The sequence below is a fragment of the Neofelis nebulosa genome, chromosome 1, assembly GCF_028018385.1.
Source record: "Neofelis nebulosa isolate mNeoNeb1 chromosome 1, mNeoNeb1.pri, whole genome shotgun sequence".
In the NCBI taxonomy this organism is placed as follows: domain Eukaryota; kingdom Metazoa; phylum Chordata; class Mammalia; order Carnivora; family Felidae; genus Neofelis; species Neofelis nebulosa.
In genome coordinates this window covers 42,910,458-42,932,757 of record NC_080782.1, presented here as the reverse complement: position 1 = coordinate 42,932,757, position 22,300 = coordinate 42,910,458, and the positions used below count along the sequence as shown (strand labels likewise).

Below are 22,300 nucleotides of genomic sequence, written 5' to 3'. Positions count from 1 at the left end.
CAAGTTTGAGACCAGTGCCTGGCACAACAAATACACAATAGATACCTGTTATTACCAGCTCTACCATTGTTACCATTTAAAATTCAACGTCATTAGGGGCGCCTGGGTGGCTCAGCTGGTTGAGCGTCTGACTTCGGCTGAGGTCATGATCTCACGGTTTGTGGGTTCGAGCCCCGCGTTGGGCTCTGCACTGACAGCACAAAGCCTGGAGCCTCCTTCGGATTCTGTGTCTCTCCCCGCTGCCCCCCACCCCGCCCCACTTCTCTGCTCCTCCCCTGCTTGTGCTCTCACTGTCTCTCTCTCTCTCTCTCTCAAAAATAAATAAATACACTTAAAAAAAATAAAATAAAATTCAACGTCATTATGGAGCTAGATTTATAGACTCACTCCTTTCGTCACACCATCACCCAGGACGTCTTCTTTAGAGCACTTAGCACCATTTGTAATTATCTTCCTTTTTTATTTACTTTGTGATTGCCTGTCTGCCCCACTGAAACAAAAGCCCCATGAGGGCAGGCATCTCGCTCCGTGTTCATTAAGTGGTGCCTGGCCCATGCGTGATGAAAAACTCAGAGATGTGTGGGTGATTTCTGAAGATCCGCCCAACTAGCCCATTGCACAGAAAGGGAAGTCGACAGCCGGAGAGGGGAAGGGACTTGCCCAACACAGGGCTCCAGGCTCCCAGCGCAGTGGGGTATGCCACACCCCATCCCTGCCCCCTCTCTTACAGACCACCGACTCCGACTACCTCTGGAAGGGAGCCGTGGGCAGCTGGGGTCCTCATCCGTGTCCCCACACCCACTCTCACAGGGGCTCTCCAGAGCCGGCATCTGGGGTCCCCGTGGGAGCTGCTGGTCTTGACCACTGTCCTCATCCGTGGGGCTGCCCAGCGCCCCCTCCATGTCGTAGGCCTCGGGAGCCAGGTGCAGTGAGGACAGAGCTCCTTGGGGCTCTGCAGGGACCAGAGACTCATCGGAGAATGTCAGCCAGGGGCCCAGCTCCGGGTTCAGTCTCCTGGAACGCCGCACGGGGCACACGGAACTCTCCGGCTTCCTCCCCAGCTTGGTCCACGGCAGGCCTCTGCCCGGCCTTTTCCGGCCCCATTCCTCCTCCTCCTCTTCCTCCTCTTTTTCTTCCTCCTCCTCCTCGTCCTCGTCCTCTTCCTCGTCCTCTTCCTCCTGCTGCTGCTGCAGCCTGGCCGACCGGCCGGCGCGTCCTTTCACCTCCAGCCGCAGCGGGCGCAGGCTGGGTCTGGGCCCTGTGCTCCTGGGAGAAGCTGTGATCCTCACCTCCTCCACGGGGGATGGGTGGCCAGGGGACGCCTGGCTGTCTTTGGGGGGCCTGGGCCTTGGCCGGGGCGTGAGAGAGGCATAGACAGGTGTGGCCAGGCGGTAGGGTTTGCTGACGTCACAGAGGACATCTTGAGCCAGAAGTTCCCTCAGGATGGAGAACTCAGCCCAGGAGGCTTTGGAAGGGTGCTGGGACCGAGGCTGGGGCTTGACCTGCTTGGAGGGGCTGCTGCAGGGCTGGGGGGCTGGCTCTGGGGCCTGTGGGGGCAGCTTCCTCTGGGGGAGGCAGTAGGTGTGCATGTAGCGAATGAGCTGCACCACGGCGTGCATGTCTTCCCGGGAAGCCTGGGTGCCGGGACGCGCCCTGCCCGGTGCCGGGGAGTCCTGGGGCAAGGCTGGAGCCGGCTGGGGGCTCGGGCAGTCCTCACCGGGTTCCTCATCCTCCTTGGCTGGGAGCTGGGGGCTCAGAGCGGCTGGCGGCTGCAAGCCCCTGTCTGGGGAGCGGGCTTTAGTCTGGGGGCAGGACGGCACCGAAGTGAGGTGCCTATGCAGTTCCGTACAACTCCGGCTCTGAGACTGCACCGTGGGGACCTTCTTGTCTTGGGTGCCGTCCATCTAGAGACAGAGAGAGGCCAGAGTGAAGAGGGAGGCCCGCACTGCCCCCCTCCACTCTGCCCCCCTCCTGCAGCCACTGGCCAGGCCCAGCATGGCACCTGGCAATGCTCAGGTGATAAGGAACAAAGGAGCGACCAGCCTCCTAAGAGGCCTCCCATCCATAGATTTCGCCCTCGTGGGTTCACTGACAAAGCCCTCCTCTGACCACCCGCTCCCCTGAGCTATACCCTTCGGTAATGGCACCTGGGCCTGGGAACAGGGATTCACTGTAAATGAGGGTGCCGGAGATCTCTCTGGGATAATGGGAATGTTCTAAAACTGAGCTGTGGTCGTGGATGGGGCGCCTGGGTGGCTCAGTCGGTTAAGTGTCCGACTCTTGGTTTCAGCTCAGGTCATGATCTCATGGTTTATGAGTTCGAGCCCCACATCGGACTCTGTGCGGACAGCGTGGAGCCTGCTTGACGTTCTCTCTCTCCCTCTCTCAAAAAAATCAATCAATCCACCAACTTTGAACTGTGGTCATGGCTGCACAACTCTGCAGATTTACTGAAAATAATCAAATTATACTTTAAAAATAGGTGCCTTTTATGATACTTAAGTGACACCTCCATAAAGCCGTTAAAAAAAAAATCCTGATTCTGCCCGAGGGCATGGGATTTTGTTCAAGAGCCCCCTGCAGGAGTGTCCAGGGACCAGAGGGGAAGGACGGAGTGTAGGCTTTGAGCAACAGGAATGCTAGGAGATCACCTATGAAATCGCTCTTTGAAAGTCTTGGAAGATGGAATCCAAGGAGGAAAAGGGATCTGCTTCACTCCTTGGTGTTTGCGACAGAGCTTTCGACTCTCAAAGGGCTTCCCCCAGAAGAAAGGCAAACACCTTCTTGTGGTCTCCACAACCTGCAAGGATCTCATGTTTCTGTGTATCACCCGTTAGAATCAGCCCGCTGAAAGCAGGCCACACCTTCCCAGTCCCCGCTCTAACCCAATGTATAACACGGTGCCTGAAACATTGAGGTGTATGAGAAAGTCCAGGGCTTTTTCCAGAACCCCAAACTGGAAAGTGCCCAGCACACCAGCTACAAGGGCTCTGTGAGGCACAAGGAGGAAAACCCCAAGTCGACTGAACTTGACACCCCCTCATATAGAGCTGAAGGTTATACCCCTCAAAGCCCACCTGGGGGCCTCGGGAGATTTGGGGGCAGAAATACCTTAACACAAGGCCGCTGACTCTTGGACCTGAGGCCTGCCTGGCGCCAGGTGGTCCCTTCCTTCTGGGTATCGGAGCTTGAGGACGGGTGGGACGTGGCGAGGAGGAGTTTCTGCAGCTGCAGGAAAAGCAGAGAGAGGAGCGGAGCTGGGGGTGAGCTCTGCGGGGGGACACAGAGAAGCATATCTTGGGGAGAAGCCTGAGCCCAGAGCTAGCTTCTTGGGACTGAGCACGCCCTGAGCCTGGGTCATCACAGGACCACGGGAAGAGGGTATTTAATGACCGAGAATATGTTCCCAATGTACTAAGCACAGAAAGCAGACTAACAACAAAGACCCACACAAGTATCCCAACGAGACGTAAATCCTTCTCAGAGTTACTAACCCAAGAGGAAGATCTGTGACTTTGAGAAATCCAAACAGATCTTGGGTAATAATGTCTTCCCATTCTACTGTTAAAATATGACGTGTATACTTCATTGGGATGCTCCACATACACCTGTAGCACTCACACGCATGCACGCACACAATCTGGAAAGTCAGGCGCCACAGTGATTCTTTGGTTCGGGATTCCAGCTGATTTCCCTTTTTGTTCTTTTTGCTTCCCCATACTGCTTTGGTAAAAATTAATTTCTTAAATTAAAAAATTATACTTGTGAATGGTGAAAAATATATATATACCACAAATTCTATGGGGTAGACAACTGGAAACAGGAAGACCTCCTGCCCGAGGTTCTCCTTCTTCCTTCCCAGAGGCAACTGATATTAACCACCTTCTTGTGACCCCATCACGAGGCGGAATTTAATCACACAAGAATATACGTACGTCCCACCTCCCAACACACCTGCTTATTTTTTTCACAAGTGGAAGCATGCTGGACTTAAGCTGGTCTGGCTTCTCTAATTTTTCTGTAAAAATTGCTGAGACTCCTACACTTCTGCACCCAGAGGGCAGGTGCACAGTGTATCCCAGCAGGAGAGAAGGGAGCTCAGCACACCTGCAAGTTCCACCAGGGATCCTATCGCAGCGAGACTGAGAACAAGTCGGGAAGCATGATGGGTTTTCACTATGGCACTGTTTCCTTGAGGGATATGGCCGCCCGCAGCCCCCACCCCGGTCAGGTCACCCCAGCAAGGAGTGCCAAAGGCTCAGGCACCAGAGAAAAGGCCATTCCACACTCCACCAGGAGCTGGAGGGTTCCCACCATTCTACCTAGACCCCAAACCACGCAGGTCTGTGATTCTCTGACATGGACAGGAAAAGATTCTTGGGCTGGTGGGAAGGGGCCTGGTTCTGGCCCAGCTCAGCCCCGCTCACTATGAGACCTCAGTGAGTGAGTCCTTTCCCTCCCTAGGCCTTGGTTTCTCCATTGGCATAATGGGGGAAAACTACACTAAATGACTGGTTATTAACCTTTTTTGACTCAGGAGCCCCTCTAAGAATACAACCGAAGCTGCTGACCTCAGAAAACTGCAGGGACATGTAGAGGTTCATGGGTCCCGGTCAGTCCATTGGTGGACTCTTTGGGATCCATGGCTCCAGGTTAAGAACTGGGCATCTAGATAACTTCTCAGGGCCTTTCTGAACTCTGTCGGTATGCTGGAGTCTAGACGGTGAGTCTGTTTCCTGTGTGCCTAGCACAGTGCCTGAAACAGAGGTGCTCAGTAAACCTGTGTGGAATGAAGGCAGTCTGAGGTGTGGGAGGGGAAACTACCTGTGGCCAGCAGGGGCCGCTCTCTGCCTCCCTGGGGTTTGATCCCTCTCCAGAGCCCTCTGCACTGAGACTTCCTCTCGTTAGTACTAACGGGTCAAGCCAGAACTATTACTTAGATAGTATTTATTGAGCAACTTCTAAGTACCAGGCAGTGTTCTAAGTGCTTTACATGCATTATCTGCAGTACTCCTCCTATCAGCCTTTGAGATAAGCACTATTATTTGACCCCACCTATGGACCAGGAAGCTGAGTCAGAGAGATTAGGTGTCTAAAGGACAGGAAAGCATTAACTAACCGGTGGGGCTGGGATTCAAACCCAGTCTGATTTCAGTCTGACAGGAAGCAGGACCCCTATCAGCAGAAGCCACAACGTGGGACTGAACATAGTCTTGTGCCCAGCATACAGCAGGTGCTTACTAAATGTTTCACACTGCTTTGGGGGAACTTGAAGACAGTGGGAAAGGAGGAAAGGGGTCCTGGACCAGGGGTCTGAATACCAACTTGCTGTGTGACCATGGGAGAGTCCCCTCCCTGCTCTGGGCCTCAGTTTCCCCATAGTTGTACTTGACGGTCACTACGGGCCTTTCTACTCAAACTCTCGACGACCTAAGACCCTCCCCAGCTCAACAGGCTCTGATTTTCCAGCTGAGTCTTGTCAGGCCCAGGAACCTCAGCGCCAAGGTGAGGAGCCCAAGATAGGTGAGCATAGCTGGGCTTCACACACCCCATGAAATCTCGGCCTGAGTTAGGGACAACTGCTTTCAGTAACTTGTGAGGTCTGGACTCCTTCGAGAAGGTGATAAAAGCTGAGACCTTCTCCCCGGAAAACTGCAATTCCATGTGCACATTCCCACATTCCGCGTATACTCTCACAGACGGCATTTAGCTTTTGCTGGCGGGGGGAGGGGGGGACGTCATCCGGTCCAAACTGTATGGAGGGCCATCTGGAAATATCTGTCTAAACTGAAAAATCAGGTATCTGTAGACCCAGAGATTCCATTTCTAGAAATTCATCCACTTGGACGTGGCAAAGGCCTGTACCGGGGCACTGGCGGAAGCAGTGTTAACAGTAAGAGCCGGAACTATGTCAGTTTCCACCAACTTGGGGACGAGTAAAGTAAGCAGTGGCACATCCTCACAAAAGAACATCAGGTAGCTAACAAAAAGTATGGAGCAGAGCCACCTGTGCTCATCTGAGTTTTCAAGACACCCAGTTCACTGAGAAAAGGTGCAGAGCAGCATATAACGTAGGCTCCCTTTTGTAGTAAAAAAAAAAAAAAAAAAAAAAAAAAGTGGAAGAGGAAAGTCACCAAACGGATAGGTAACCATGGTTACCTCCAGGAAAGGAGAAACGCAGTTGTGAGATGGGTAAGGAGGTTTTGCTTTTAACTCTCCACATCTCCTGCTTGAATTTTTACTGTGTATGCAGGTATAACCTTAAGGAAAACGTTTTCACACGTAATTTCAAGAGCTGACTAATCACGAAGGCCAATCCATAAAATGCCAAAGGACCTACGGGGTGCAAGTGGAGCCTCCATGGTTAGGCCAGCCGTACAGGTGGGAAAGGTGAGGCCCTGTCTAGGCTGCCCGCTGTGCACCCCTGTTGTCCGTGATGCACGGACACCCCTGCCGGATCGGGAGCTGGTTCCCCTGCACCCACCACCCCTGCAACCACACGCCATATCCCAGGCCACTGCCATCACTTCAGTTAGAAGCAGGTTCTCACCAGTGAGAGCTCGTCCACCTCAGGCGCTGGGGCCTGGGGCCTCTCCAGGGAGGGGCTGGGACTGGGGGGTGCAGATGAGGGGGCAGGCGAAGCCGAAGTACAGGATGGTGCGTCTCCACCGTCCAGGGCCGGGAAGGCGGCCAGACCCACGTCATCTTCGGGGATGTCGTCCAGGGTCTTGGTGAGCGCTGCCAGGAGAGCTTCATTCTCGCTGTCGATGATCTGAAGTGAGGAGCACGGGTGGAGCAGAGAGGGACACAGTTAGCCAATGCCTTGGGCTCCGCACACGCAGCACCGTCACCCCCCTGCCAATCCCCTCCCATCCTTCCCCAGTCATCAGATGGCTCAGCGTTGCTGGGATAGCAGATGCCGAAGAAATATGTTATCGACTCCAGCAATCACAGAAGTTTGCGAGCAGGCAGCAGGTGATGCTGGAAGGAGCCTTGCCCTGGGAGCCCTGCTCCGAACTCTGCTGCTCATCAGTGTGCAACCTTGGGCACAGGGCTGTCCACCTGAGACACCTGGCCCCTTTACCAAGGACAGCAGCTCTACACCACAGCCTCCCGTATCCAACTCCTGGGATGCAGCCCCCAGCCCCTGAAGCTGGTCTCTCTGCCTCTGAGAACAGCATCCACCACAGCGTCCCAGCCCCTCTGACTCTGGGGCCCAGGCAGGCAGTGTATACGCTGGAAGCTTCAGGGTTGGCCATGACAATGACAACCACAGCAATAAGAAAACCACTACGATTGCCCAGAGGGTTTCCAGGCCTTGCTCACTGCTCAAGAGCGGTCAGGAGCTTGGGCTCTGGAGCTGGGGTTGAATCCCAGATCCCACACTTACCAGCTGTGGGTGCTTAGGCAAGAGCGAGGAACAGAAAGGCTTCGTGAACATTGCCTCAGGTAAACCTTATAACAACCTCTACCAGGGGAGCGCTACTCTAATCTCCATTTTGCAATTGGGGAAACTGAGGATCGTGGAGGTTGAACAAGGTGTCCAGGGTCACATAGCAGATCCGGGACAGAGGCAGGACTTCCACCATGACATACATGAGCCAAGACTCTTGCTTTTCTGATGTCTAAGATCTGTAATGACACGGGTCAGCATGGATGCTCCCAGACCACCCGTAGACACCAGCCCAGTGGCCCCCATGCCCAGAGGCCCTGGCGTGTGGCCATCACACTGCTTCTAGGTGAGCGAGGCACCTCGCTCGTTTAGTAAACCCTGGTTGCTGGGCCTGTTCTGGCAGGAGGCACATTCTGTCACATGATGCCCCCGCCAGCACTCGTTCCCATCCCAGGTCAGGCTGTTTATCCTTTCTTCAGGAAGTGCATCTGAAATATGCATCTCGTGACGGCCCTTTGGCTGCACTAAATCTGTTCCAGCCCTTGCAACTGGAGCAGCAGCTGAGTAACTCGAAGGGGCGACATGGGGAAAGAGAGAACAAACGCATTTGTAATTTTTGGAACAGAGCTAAAATAAAAGAAAGGTCAAAAGGAGGTTTTCGTTGGGCCTGACCCAGGCCCTGGGGAGTGTGTGTGGGGGTGGGGGAAATGACACACAAGGGCAGATCCAGGCCCGTGGACTCTGGCTCGAGAATGTGATGGGGCTCACTCGACTGCTCCCCACGCCCCCCACCCGCTGCCACCACCCTCAGGCCAGAGCCCCCCGTATTCCCAGAGTGATCTGTCTAGCCCAGCAGGGAGTTCAGACCTTGCAACCGGGGACCCAATGACCACTCTTGGGGCTGACCACCTGGGGCTCTGCCACCATAGGGTGATTGTGGCCAAACAGCTTCTCTCTTCTAAGCCTTGCTGTTTTTCCTGCAAAATGGGAAGACATGATTCCTGCCCCCACCCCCACCCTAACTGTCTGCTTAGGAAGGCCGTGCTGGGAAGCAGTGCTAGAAATGCTCCCTAGGGAGCTCCCAAGCCTAGCTCAGCGCCTGGGGCAGGTGGCTCCCAGGCAGATCTACGGAGGGGGAGAAGAATGACTGCACCAAACAATGACTTCTGGCCACAGGGCGAGACTCAGATCTTCGTCTCAAAGGAGAGATTCTAAGAAGGAAGTTATTCAGAAATGATGTCATCGGCACTGGATGGAGCGAGAGTTCCCTTTCTCACAGGGACAACGGCCAAATGTCCAGAGATACTATGAACTATCACAAATATCAGAGCTGGATCCCTCAGGGCTCCTGTAGTGATGACCAGAAATGTTAAACATGTGGCCCACATGCCCCGCCTCCCCCCATATCACTAACCAATTGTGGCCTTCGTTCCTTCCACACCAAAATCTTTCTTAACACGGCCCTCTAGGCAATGACTACCATTCCCCATTTCCTCCTGAGGAAACCTATTCGCCATTCATTTTGAGGGGGCAGGCGGGGAATGAAAGTCCAGGAAACAGACTTGTCAAGGTCACACAGCAAGTCAGAGCAGGGGCGGGGGGGCGGGGGGAGGGGGGGGTGTCAAGGACTCACTATCACTACGTGCCAGGCACCGCGCAAAAATGAATACAACAAGGCAAAGACCTCAAGAAGCACCCAACAGGCTGGACGAAATCAAAATGAGTGACAAAAGGCCTCCTCCCTCTCCTCAGCCCTTCCTGGGCCGCTCCAGCTCGGGGAAAGGCCGTTCTGCCCGCAGCATCCGTCAGTGCTAAGGGTAATACATCACCGGGGGCCGTGCCACCCTCTCCTCTTCCCGGGCCCATTGGCCAGGCTCTCCCCACTCCACTTGGAAGTAGAGTGCAAATTAATGGAGAGTTAATCAGCGGAGGAAAGGATATTAATAGACTCAGCCCCACCCCAGCCTTCCTGAGCAGCTCTAAAGCTAGAGGAAAAGGAGTCTTCAAGAAATCTGAGGGGAAAGTGCTTCACTTTGAAGGCCCAGGAGGGCCTGGAAGGAATGACACAGAACAGGATTTCTGTCACAAGGGCCACAGGACACTCAAAAATCCCCCCCGCCCCTGTCCAGGGGGCTCGACTAGGGTGCAGAAAACCCAGGATATCAGTTTTTCCGCCTTTTTGTCCAGCAGTAGGCCCATATATTTCACCAGAGCCAAAAAGGACCTGGTGACCCTCTCCCCAGCAGATGAAGAATTACTGATGGAATCCACATCCCTTCTTTATTCCTTGCATGGGGAAACCAAGGCCCAGCCTCAGGGCCCAAGATCACGCAGCAAACTGATAAAACAACCAAATGCTTGCTTCCTCCAAAATTAATTAGTGATGGTTATGGCCCTGGGCCTAGGACTCTGGGAACATAGAAAAATGGAAGACACCATCTCTGCCCCCCCACCCCACCCCCTGCCGTTAACACTGTTACAGTGGCTTGTCCTCCACACTCCTAGTCTATTTCCATGGAAATGGCGCCATTTGACTGGAGGGAGCACAACTCTGACGCAGGGCTCTAGGATTCCCACTGGTCAAATGAGAAAACTGAGCTTGTGGCCGATGGAGAACCTGCGATGCCAGCTTGAGGTTTTTGGAATGGGCCACGCCCGGCCCTTGGCAGGAAAGAAAGTATCACAATCAGTTCCTTCATTCAACACACGTGATCGAGTCCTTACAATGCACGAGGGCCCCAGAGACTAATCAGATGCTGTTTGTCCTCAAGGAGCTCAGAGTCTAAAGGACACATGGAGACATTAGCATACATGTGCCCGCACAGGCGCACACAAGATGGGAGCCCAGGAGAGGAAGTAACTCACCGAGGGGGCGACATGAGAGCTGGCATTGAAGGAATTACTCATCTGATCGGCATTTATTAAGCCCTGAGAAAGTGCCAGGCTCTGTGCAGCGTGCTAGAAATGCACGGTGCCATCGTGGCCCCCACGGTCATGGGATTTATGACGTGTGTGTGGCAGGGGGGTCAGGTGCTGATCACAGAATCACACCCATAGGGACGCATCGGTGGGCAGTGGGTGGAACTGGCCTGGGACTGGGAGAGCGGGCGGGGTGTGCAGACCATGACAGGGAGAGGGGCTGGGTGGGCAGAATTTGGCCAGAGCCCTATCTGTCTGTGAGGATTTTCTGGCTTCCGTGCTGGGCTGGGAGCCCTGGGGCCACATCAGGCTCACTTGCATCCAAGACCATTTCAGGCACACAGAGAGGCTTTTCCTGACCAGCCAGTCTTCAGATCCTTTTCTCACACCTGGCTCATTCCTTTCATGCCCATGTCACAATGACCACAGTTTCTGTGTTAACTGATCTGGGGTCAGTTTTCTCTCTACACTGTACACAGCACAGTGCCTGATGCACAGAAGGAGTTTCCATTTCTAGAAAGAAAGCTACAACACGCCGGGAGTCTATGAGATGGTGCTTGTGACATGCCAGCATGGCATTTGACACCCAGCACATTATTGTTGTTATTATTATATCACCAGACAGGCATGGGGAGCTAGAGCCTCTCCCCCAAGTCTTTATAGGGGAGCATATTTCAAGGAAAGAATAATAAATCTGGATGTCCCCATCACTCCACTTCAACGTGGTCAATTTTATTAATTATGTATGTATGTATGTATTTTGAGAGAAAGAGAGAGAGAGAGAGAGCACGAACAGGGGAGGCATGGAGAAAGAGGGAGACAGAGAATCCCAAGCAGGTTCCACACTGTCAGTGCAGAGCCCGATGCGGGGCTCAAACTCTTGAACCACGAGATCATGCCCTGAGCCAAAACCAAGAGTCGATAATTAACCGACTGAGCCACCCAGGTGCCCCAACAACACAGTCAATCTTATTTCACATATTACCCTCCAGGCCACACACCCACACACGCAAATGCATGCAGAACTCGTTTTATTTTGATGCAAATCCCAGACATCATTATTATTCCATATGAGAGGGCTTCTTAAAGGAAATGTCACCCATCATGTGCCCCCGAGACTGGACACAGAGCACACAAGGTGAGAGGCATTGAAATGCACAGCAATTCTCAACACTGCCTCTTTTTTTTTTTTTTTTAACTTTTTAAATTTATTTTTGAGAGAGAGAGAGAGAGAGAGAGAGAGAGCATGAATAGGCAAGGGACACAGAGAGAGAGAGACACACACACAGAACTTGAAGCAGGCTCTAGGCTCTGAGCTGTCAGCACAGAGCCCAAGGCGGGGCTTGAACCATGAACTGTGAGATCATGACCGGAGCTGAAGTCGGATGGATGCTCAATAGACTGAGCCACCCAGGCGCCCCGCCTCTTTTTTTTAAAGAAGTCTCTAGGCTCCAATTGGAAAATGAAGATAACTGTACCTGGTCTAAGAGTTGTCAGGAGAATTAAATGAGTTAACACACAACAGGGGCAGTCCTGCCTCAGAGCAGTTGTTCAATACATGTGAGTCACCTCCATTATGGCATCGCCGTGGTTATCAAGCCCTGGCTCAGGAGGCAGGCAGACTGGGTTTGCATGTAGCTTAGCTTCTGACTAGGTAAATCGCCCTAGGCATGTGACTTAACTTCCCCCAAGCCTCAGTTTCCTCATCTATAAAATGGGTTCAGAATCACACCTGCCTCACAGGGTAGGGATGAGAATTCAGTGAGATACTATAGGAAAGGGAGGTCTTGAAACCACCCAGGCCCACAGAGCGGCTCATTTCTGACTGGGCGGCACAGCAAGAGCGGCTCTTCCCAGCCCTCACCGTCCAGAGGTGATAACAGGCTCGGCAAGGGGATGAGAACTGCCCAAGATCGAGGGCAGATCCAGGACGAGAGGCAGGGTCCCAAGAGCTTTGGTGGGAGATGAGACTTCTTTGCACGAGCAAGTGCAAAAGAAGGTGGTGCAGGGCAGAGCCAGGCCTTCAGGAGTAGAGGGAGTCACCACGAGGCTCGGAGAACGTACCTGGAAAAGCTCTGAGTCGTCGGGGCTGTACTGGCTGGGTTCAGTCTCGGAGCTCTCCGGGCACCACTGCAGCTCTCCGAAGCAGGTGGCTGAGTCAAAGTCGCTGGCGTCCAGCTGGGAGAGGTCAAGCTCGGGAAAGTCAGCGCAGAGTTGCTCCTCCCCGGACCCCCCACCCTGAGGAGACAGGAAGGAAGGAAGCGAGTCAGAGCTGGATCCAAGCACAGACCCTCTTGCTCATGGTGCTGCCAGCCTGGGCCTCAGGCAGCCCTTGGCCAAGGCCTGATTTTGCCATGAGACCAAGAAATGTGAAGGTAGGCCCCGACACTCTTGCAGCTATGGAAAGTACCAGGAACCAAGCCAGGCCCTGGCAATACAAATCCTGCCCGCTGCTCTCTCCCCTCCTCCTTTGCACTCCTACACATCCCTCAACGCCTCTTTCCCATAGCACCTCCTTCCTCTTACCGAAACCGTTGTGTGCAAAACTTCATTAGAAGCTGCAGAGACTCATTTGCATTACTGTCCCCAGCTGAAAGGGGTTTCTGGGATGCGATATTAATAATGAAACAAAAAACAGCAGTAATAATGGCTGGCATTATTGAGTGATTACAATATTCTGGAGAAATACTCAGCCACAGTCTCAGGGATTTTACAGGTGGATGTGTGTCATGTCTAAGATGTGGAAGACTGCTCATCCGTGCACAACAGGGAAACAAAACCATCATCACCCGTAGCATGGAACTGTTGAAAAGAACGAGGCAGACCTACACGCTCTCCAAGACATGTTAAATAGAAATGAAAACTAAATCATAGAAACTAAAAATCCAAAACTAAAACTAAATCATGAAAACTAAATCATAGAGTATAGCGGGTCGAATATTAGCCCATAAAGAGAAAAATCGAACGACGCAATTCTTTCCGTACAATAGTGTATATGCAAATATACCGGAAAAGGTCTCCAAGGCTAAAAGCCACCTGACAGTGGTGGGTGGGGTAGAAGGGAGGCAGGGAGGACTGTGGTGACAGCACGGACTGAACCAGCGTTTCTCAACGTGTGGTCCCAGGACCGGCAGTGTCGACACCACCTGGGACCATGTTAGAAATAATGCAGATTCTCAGGCCTAACCCCAGACTCACTGAATCAGAAGGTGAGGGCTTTCTCACCTGGCTCCCACATTTAACAACTACCAGTAGAAGGACAGAGAGACGGCCCAAGCTGGGAAGTGGACAGAAAGAGCACAGCACAGGCCTTGGGGTCCGGCAGACCCGAGTCATAATCCCCACTCGCCAGCTGTGAAACCTGGGGCAAGTTCTCTTTTTCCCTCTGAAACTCAACTGCCTTACCTATAGAATGGGACACCTCCTGCCTCATACAGTTAAGGTGAAGTAAGGTGATATTATGGCCTGGCTCAGGAGGGGCTCAATAAATGGTAGCTAACAGTAATAATAGCAAGTAAAAATAATAATATGGGGCGCCTGGGTGGCTCAGTCGGTTAAGCGTTCGACTTCGGCTCAGGTCATGATCTCGCGGTTCCTGAGTTCACGCCCCGCATCGGGCTCTGTGCTGACAGCTCAGAGCCTGGAGCCTGCTTCAGATTCTGTGTCTCCCTCTCTCTCTGGCCCTTCCCCTCTCGAGCTCTGTCTCTGTCTCTGTCTCTCTCAAAAATAAATAAACACTAAAAAAATAATAAATAGAAAGGAAGGAAGGAAGGGAGGGAGGGAGGAAGGAACAGGGGCGCTGAGTGGCTTAGTCAGTTAAGTGTCCGACTTCGGCTCAGGTCATGATCTCGTGGCTCGTGGGTTCGAACCCCGCATCGGGCTCTGTGCTGACAGCTCGGAGCCTGCAACCTGCTTCGGATTCTGTGTCTCCCTCTCTCTCTGCCCCTCCCCACTCTCGCTCTTTCTCTCAAAAATGAATAAACATTTAAAAAATCTTTTTAATTTAAAAAAAGATAAAGAAATAATAATAATAATAATGACAACAGTGTCTCATGGTGGGCAGAGAGGGTGGAGCTGCCTTAGAGAACAAAAAAACGCCTATGTGACACTTAAAAGAAATAGGTTTTGCACAGGCCTTTTCCTTAATTGTTCCCACTTACTAAGCCTCATAAATTATGAACAAATGTATATTATTAGCTCAACTTGACACAGGAAAAAGGCTTTTATCCGAATTTGGGTCAAATGTCTTAATTGGCGTTTTGCAAGAAGCCTGTATCCACAGGCAGCACCAGGGCCAGGTTCTCTCAAGTGGCTGGTCCCCTGCTCAGACTAGGGACCATGGTGCCCTGCGAGCTCTGTCTCCAGGGACATCCCCCCCCCCAGGATCATTCCAGGCCCCGCCCAAAACCCTACTACTTCTGGTCATCACGCTCAGCTGCCAGGGCCACAGGGAACACTCAGGCGGACTCTCAGCCTCCTCTGGCAGCTTCCTTCTCCTCTGTGTCCCGTCAGACTGTGCGGATGCAGCAGCCTTGCCTGTTCTAGATAGATGATCCGTTTGTTTCCAGTCCCTGGCTACCGCGAACACGTCTGCAATATGTGTGCACAAGCCTTTGCGCGGACGGACGTTTTTAGTTCCCCTGGGCAAACATTTCGGAGTGGAATTGCTGGGTCATAAATGGAGGTGACTTGATAAAACGACAAAATTGTTCTCCCAAATTGCCGTGCCACAGTACATGCTTATCAGCTGTGCTGAGAGCGCCGACTGTTCCACACCCTCCCCGGCACTGGGTGTTGTCACAGTCATTTTAATTTTAGCCACGCTAGTAGTGCGTTCCCACATTTATTAAATGCTACTATGAGCCAGGCGCCGGGACATGGAGGCCTCAGTTGATTCCTTTACAAGTTGACATCTTCGCGGGGAAGAAAACACATGCATATTTGATTATAGGTTGGGTTAGTGCCACGAAGGAAACAGGCCAGGTGCGCTGACGGAGGATAAGAGAGGGAGGTGAAGTCTCTGTTAGTGGGGGGGTCAGGAAAGGCTTCCTGGGAGAGCCGACATCCGAGTTGAGACTTGGAGAAGTCAGGCAGTGGAAGACGTGGGGAAGAACGTTCCAGGCGGAGGGGCAGCAAGGCAAAGACCCAAGTGCAGGCCAGGCCTAGAGCACCAGGCACCGACCAAAGGTTGGTGAGGCGGCAGCTTGGGGAGTGACGGAGGGGGATGGGGGAAGATGCCTTCAGAGAAGCAGGTGGAGGCCGGATCAGGTGGGGATTGGAAGGGATTTGGGTTTTACTCCAAGCGTGATGGGGGTGGGGCCAGCAGGGAAGCAGGCGGATGTGGCATCCAGGACAGGGGCAGGTGGCGGGGCTGGGAGGTACCACTCAGGCAGGCAGGGCGGGCACACCGAGGGCCTGTGTAGTGGGAGGGAAGGCCAAAGCAGAGACATGTGAGTGCTGAACGTGCTGAACGGCTAGTGTCTCACTGCCCCTGGGGTCTCATTGGCCGGCAAAGCCCTCAGTGATGAGCTCCCTTGGGGAGTTCTCTCTATGTCCCGGATCCCTCTCATCCCTGTAACTCAGAGAAGCCACATCTGTAGGACTTGCTTCTTGAGGCCTAGAAACCCAGACTGGCGAGGAACCAGCCGCCCTGAGAGGCTGTCCAGGACAGTCACCGTGGACAATCTGGGAGTCAGAGGCCCCTTCAAGAACCAGACGAAAGCTATGGACAGCTTTTAGGTTACCCATTAAATATGTCTGAGCAACGCGTGTGCATGCAAGAAATTCATACTTTTAGGCCTTCACGAACGCAGCGTAAGGACTCCTGGCCGGCTGGCCTCCCTCCTTCACTTTGCAGATATGGAAACTGAGGCCCAAAGAGGATAGTAGATTTCCTCAGGGTCATCCAGGGAGTGTCCTTCCCATCAAAACCATGCCACCTCCTTTACAAAACACCCATAAAATGGCAGCGACTGCTGCACTTATCGATTAGCTACAGCAGCTCGGCATACCCTAAGTATACCCAGGACATAAAAATAAAGAAACCTCAGCTTCGCGGCCTTGGCAATTAGGGCTGAGGCCACTCTCTAGCTAAAAACCATTAAGCTCTGCGTTAATAGTGATTTCTCTGGCCCTCTCCGTATTTGGAGAGGCTTTTGGAAGGGGTGCCTTGGGTGACCCAGTTCTCTTGGAAAGGTCTGACTTGAGGCCTCCTTGTTCGTTAGCAGCCATCTTCTGCGGGCCCCACTGACAGAGCTGGGAGGTCACAGCACAGGACTGACTACAGCCACTGCTATTACTGAGCGCTTACCAAACGCCGAGGGCTGCACTAAGTACCTTATGCACATCCTCTCATCAGATTCCTAAAATAACCCTCCAGGGCAGATGTCATTGTCCCGTTACTAATCAGGAAACTCAGAGAGGGAGTCACTCTCATTAGTTGCCCAGGGCTGCTGTAACCAAGCGCCACAGGCTGGGTGGCTTCATTTTTTTTTTTAAGTTTATTTATTCCTTTTTGAGAGAGCCAGAGCTAGCAGGGGAGGGGCAGAGGCAGGGGGGTGGGGGAGAAAGAGAGAATCCCAAGCAGGCTCAGTGCCGTCAGCACAGAGTCCAATCTCACAAACCATGACCCAAGCAGAAACCAAGAGTGGGACGCTTAACTGACTGAGCCACCCAGGTGTCCTTGGCTGGGTGGCTTAACCAACAGAAATGTTTTCTCTTCCAGCTCTGGAGGCTGGAAGGCTGAGCTCAAGGTGTTGGCAGGGGCGGCCCCTTCTGAGGCCACTCTTGTTGGCTTGTGAATGACCTTCTCCCCGTATGTCTTCCAACCGCTCCCTCCCTCTGTGGGTGCCTGTCTCTGTGTCCACATTTCCCCTTTTGATAAGGACACCAGCCATGTTGGATTAGGGTCCATGCTAATGACCTCACTTGAACTAGGTGACCTCTGTAAAGACCCTATCTCCAAATCAGGTCACATTCTTGAGGCACTAGAGGGTTAGGATTCAAACATCATCATCTTTTGGAAGACACAACTCAACCCACAGTACCTAGGGTCCCAGAAAGGTGAAGCTGAGATTCCAAGCCAAGTCTCTTTGTTCCCTGCAAAGCGTGTGTTTTTTTTTTACTTCTGAAAGTGAGAAGGAACATTCAAGACCATTTATTCCCATTTACAGATAGGAAGATGGAGCTTCAGACAAGATCTGAGAAAGATCCAAGTCATGTGGCAGGTTCACGGCTGCACAGGAACAGGTGTGGGGCCACACACAGGACGTCTCGTGCATATGGCCCCCTCTGGTCTCCACTATTGGTCTGTTCACACCCCTGCCGGGGGATGCCCCTCTGGTCGCTGAGCCCTCTGTACCCATTCCCTCAGCAGCATCACACCCCTGATCTGAAAAGGCTGTGGCTGCCCTAAGCCAGGGAGATAAATGGCCCTAGCAGTGGATTAATGGTGTTTTGTACAGATTCACATAAGTGGCTTCATTGGAAGCCTGTGTATCTTGTTGGAAATCGATTCCCTGCTTAAGAAAGAATGCATCTTCAGGAAAAATTGGTGACTCCACTTTCCTGACTACAATCAGCAAATCGTCGAGCTTCGTCCCTGGCCCAGAGCACATTCTCCGAGTTACTGAGCAGAAGGAAGCAGGAAGGGGGAAAGAGGGAGGCAGCAGTGACAGAGCTCGGGTTCTGGGTCTGTCCACATTCACTATGTGTCCTTTACCATGTGTGCACTTCGCTATGTCACCTCCCCTCTCAGTTCCCACTGCCCCTCCTATTAAACAGAACATCAAACAGACAGACTTTATGACCCCTCTTGCTCAATCAAGCATTTGATGCAATTCTGTACTAATCTAGTCTCTGAAATCCACATAGGCTTTCAGGAACTATCTAGGTTAAAACTCGGCATTTAACTAATAAATAAATGAATTAATGAATTTACCGAAGGGGACACAAAGGCAGAGTGAGAAATACTGTCTTGAAATGGAAAGAAGCTTAGACAAAGGTCGGGGCCCTGGCTTTGCTATTAATGCTAATCCTTTGAGGTCAGGACATAACTTTGGCCACTTCAGTTTCTCTTGAAGAAATGGGGATAATAAAAAGTATCCTACCTCACAGGGTTCTTACAAAGATAAAGTAACATAGGTTGGGAGCCTAGCATGCATCAGACACCCCATGAATGGTAGTCAGAGATACAGCACCTACAGTTGACTTTCAAGTGACATTCACAGCTACGCTCTCACTGACACCTTCCCAAATGCAGGAGTGGTCAGTGGTCAGCATCTCCACTTAACTGATGGAAAAATAGGGGCTCTCAGAGGATCAATGCTTGAACTTGTCTTCTTACCCATCCCCTCAGTCCTTAAACCTACTGGTTAAACCGACTGGCTCTTCCAACCCTGGGTTCCTTCCACCTCCACGAGCTCCTGGATCCCAGTGTTCTCATCACTCATGGTTTCTGCCGGAGGAACACCCTTGCTCTGACAGCCAGACTACACTGGCTGTCTCCAGGCCTGCCTGGGATGGTGGGGAGCAGAGCCCCTACCCAGGCCTGACAGACCTGTTGACCACCATCTTGGATGCTCTAAGTACAAGATAGTACTTAGGCCGGCACCCTACTACCAGCTCAGAGCCTCCTCCACTGATGATAAGTTGTCTTTGATGGTCTGAGGCAAGTTTTCTCTTTTATTTTTTTTTTTAATTTTTTTTTTTAACATTTATTTATTTTTGAGACAGAGAGAGACAGAGCATGAACGGGGAAGGGGCAGAGAGAGAGGGAGACACAGAATCGGAAGCAGGCTCCAGGCTCTGAGCCATCAGCCCAGAGCCTGACGCGGGGCTCGAACTCACAGACCGCGAGATCGTGACCTGAGCTGAAGTCGGACGCTCAACCGACTGAGCTACCCAGGCGCCCCAAGTTTTCTCTTTTAAATTGCAATCGGGAATGCCCAGCCCAGCCATGAGAGCTGCTACGGTGGCAGGTACCTGGCAGTGAGGTCACCTTTCCTGCCTTCCTAACCATGGTGGACACCACTAACTGAACACAACTATATCTCCTGCTGAGCCCCACGCCTACTCAGAATGGAGCCTTAGTAGCCACTACTCATGAATCAGAACTGGCCTGGTCTAGATCTAGAACTCTGGGCCCACCCTCGCCTTCCACGAAGGAAGTAAGGTTGGTATTCATAAAGTTCCTGCAAAGCCATTTCATCGCACACGTTTTCTTCCCCTCCCACCTCTGATTTGGCTGGCCTCCCACCCACCCCCCCTTCTTAATGGTGGCAGCCTACTGATTTTTCTTGGGGAAGCCGCCCCTCCCTGCCACCCAGACAGTCCAGGTAAGCACGGTCTAGCTAATTAAAATGCTTCGTCCAGTGACCACCACAACTGCTTCAATGGGTTCAGAGGTGGATCAGAGTGAACACCCAAGAATTTGCCAGCTCATTTAGACAGAGGGGCTTAGCTGATTAAATTTAATTCTGGAGCGACTGGCAGCCATCTTTGCCACCACCTGGGAAGAGAGCCTGCCTGAAAAGGAAGCCGGCGTAAGGAATGCAGACCAAGAAGCAGAAGAGAGACAGAGAGTCCTGATAAAATAATTTGAACACTTGGATCCAGCTGTGACTGAAGCCAGTCTATTCTCTGTACTCTGCAGTTATATGAGTGAGTAAGTTCCTTTTCAGATTACATGCCAGCTGGAGTTTCTGTCACCTATCAATGAAAAAGTTATGACTAATTCATCTCTCTTACATTAAAAAAAAAAAAATCTAATCTTCCCACTGTCTTCCAAATTAGTACAAAACTCCTAAGGAGACTTCTAGGAGAACAGTAAGACGAGTAATTGATCTTAGTCCACACAGAAATCCTTACAGCATCCTCTGAAATAAGACACGGGAGCCACAGACACAAAGCTAAGCTCCACTAAGAGTAAGTTGAAAATGGAAGGGTTCTGGGCCCAGCCTAAAAGGACAAACACCCTGAGAGTAGATAAACCAGGCCATTGAAAGGCTCTCTGACAAAAACACTCAAGGCCTTTTCCACGTGGAAGCATCTGGCCCCAGGCCTGCCAAGCACAACTCAGGGATGTTCAGCCCTTTTCACTGGCACCCAAGTTCTGGCCATACAGCTGCCCGCTTAAGGTTTAATGTAAAGGCGACCCAATGGAAGGTCATCAGGTCTGGTGAGAGTGAGTTCTCCAGCCCAGAGAGCAAAATGGGTTCTAGAATTCCAAACTGGGCTATATGCCAAGCCACACCCAGCTAACCAGGAAGGGTGACCAGATACCAGTGACTGGATGGAGCTCTTCTCACCAGCCGGCCAGGTTCATTAACACTGTCAATCTCCTCCCATAACATCAGTGTTCACTGATGCCCACGGTGCCCCAGAGCCGCGGGGAGGACCCCCTAGGGCATCCACACTTCAACTCCCGCTGGCTGGGTTGCCTGTGTACCTGGGGTCAGCTCTGCTTCTTCTCAAACCTGTTTGTTACTAGAAATTCTTGATCCAACTGAATGAATCCCCAATCTGGAAACAGAAGCCCTGGTACAGTGGGTGTGGCCTATACAGGAGATGAGCTGGGAGAACCCTAAGTGGGTTCAGCTGGTACCCAAACAGCTCTATAGCAAAAGACTGGAAATAATGTACATGTCATGCGGCCTCATTATTACGTTTTATGATTTTGTGCTCTTACTGACTGACTTTTTCCTAAGAATTCCCCTCTCCAGACCCCACCCCACCCCACTACTGTTCCCACTCTCATCAGATAAGATGCCTATTGTACATGGATTGCAGCCTGCCCAGCACTAGAAATAAATACCTACGATGGACTACAAACAGCACAGAAACCAGGGGCTTGGGTGCTGGAAGATTCTGTAGAGAGACTTCTTTTGCAGATAAGGAAACTGAGGCAGTAAGTCTCCTGGGGTGGGTGTTATCTTACTCAGTCATCTCCTTCCACCTCCCCGTTGCCTTCAAGCGGCCCCTTATCAAACAGAGATCTGCAAAGTCTCTTGGAGCTATGCCCAGGTGAAGCTACCTGCGGTGGAGTGGCTCCTGAATGCCCTGGCAGGTGGCTGTGCAGAGCCCAGATGCCCCTCCCTTGGCAGCAAGGCTGTAGAAGGTGCCATCAGCTGTGTCCCAGCCCTATCGCACCCCTACTGGCACATCAGGCCTGCCTTTCAGAAGGCCCAGGCTGCCCCAGGCCCAGGAGAGTGGTGGACGTTGCGTGATTTATTTTAAAACAGTAAAAGGTTGGACTATATTCTGCCACTTGAGCGAGTGAGGGAGTGAGCGAAGGTGTTTTGGGGACAGTGCGATCTGCACATTGCGTCTGCCTGCAATTGCAGTCAATTTCACGCACTTGAGTTCAAGGGCTCTTGAATTCAAAGGAGAGTGGCAGGAAAAGTGCTTGGCAAACTGCAAAGCATGTGCAGGTATCTGTTGATTTGTTGAGGCAGAGCTGGCCCCGGCTCGTCACTTACCAGTTGCAGGGCGTCACCCAGCCTCTTGGCATCTCCTGAGACCAGCCTCCCCTGTGGAACTGTTGTGTGGCTTGAGTTTCCAGCCTGGGGCCTCTCTGTGCTGGCACTCCCTTCGCCCGGACCGCCTCCTCTCTCTTGCATCTTCGAATGGCTGGTTGCTTCTTACAATCCCCGCAGCAGATTAAATGTCCCTCCCAGATGGGCCTTCCTGAGCACTGTATCCTACAGACAGCCCCGTCTCCCTCTTACGGTAACACCACTCTGCGGCAATGCCCTCAATTAGCACTCTATTCCTTGATATTTCCATTCCCCCCACCACCCCCGGTATTTTTAAAACTTGTGGTAAAATATACATAACATAAAATTTGCCATTTTGGCCACATTGAAGCAAGCAGACAGTTCAGAGGCATGAAGAAGATTCACCCTGTTGTGCAGCTGCCGGCCACCAGCCCCTCCAGAGCCCGACCCCGTTTTTCCCGTATCCACCTACACGTTGGCGCCTCCCCCAACT

General features: G+C 52.2%; 1 protein-coding gene across 2 annotated transcripts in view; it reads right to left on the bottom strand.

Moving 5' to 3' along the window:
* Positions 1-22,300, bottom strand: part of PPARGC1B (PPARG coactivator 1 beta) — a 112,218-nt gene that overhangs the window by 20,437 nt on the left and 69,481 nt on the right. For both annotated transcript variants that reach the window (XM_058719851.1, XM_058719858.1), the window contains exons 2-5: positions 12,377-12,550; positions 6,551-6,772; positions 3,112-3,228; positions 749-1,904 (exon numbers count right to left, since the gene is read on the bottom strand). In XM_058719851.1, coding sequence (XP_058575834.1) covers positions 749-1,904; positions 3,112-3,228; positions 6,551-6,772; positions 12,377-12,550 — 1,669 coding nt within the window. The remainder of the gene's footprint in view (positions 1-748; positions 1,905-3,111; positions 3,229-6,550; positions 6,773-12,376; positions 12,551-22,300) is intronic.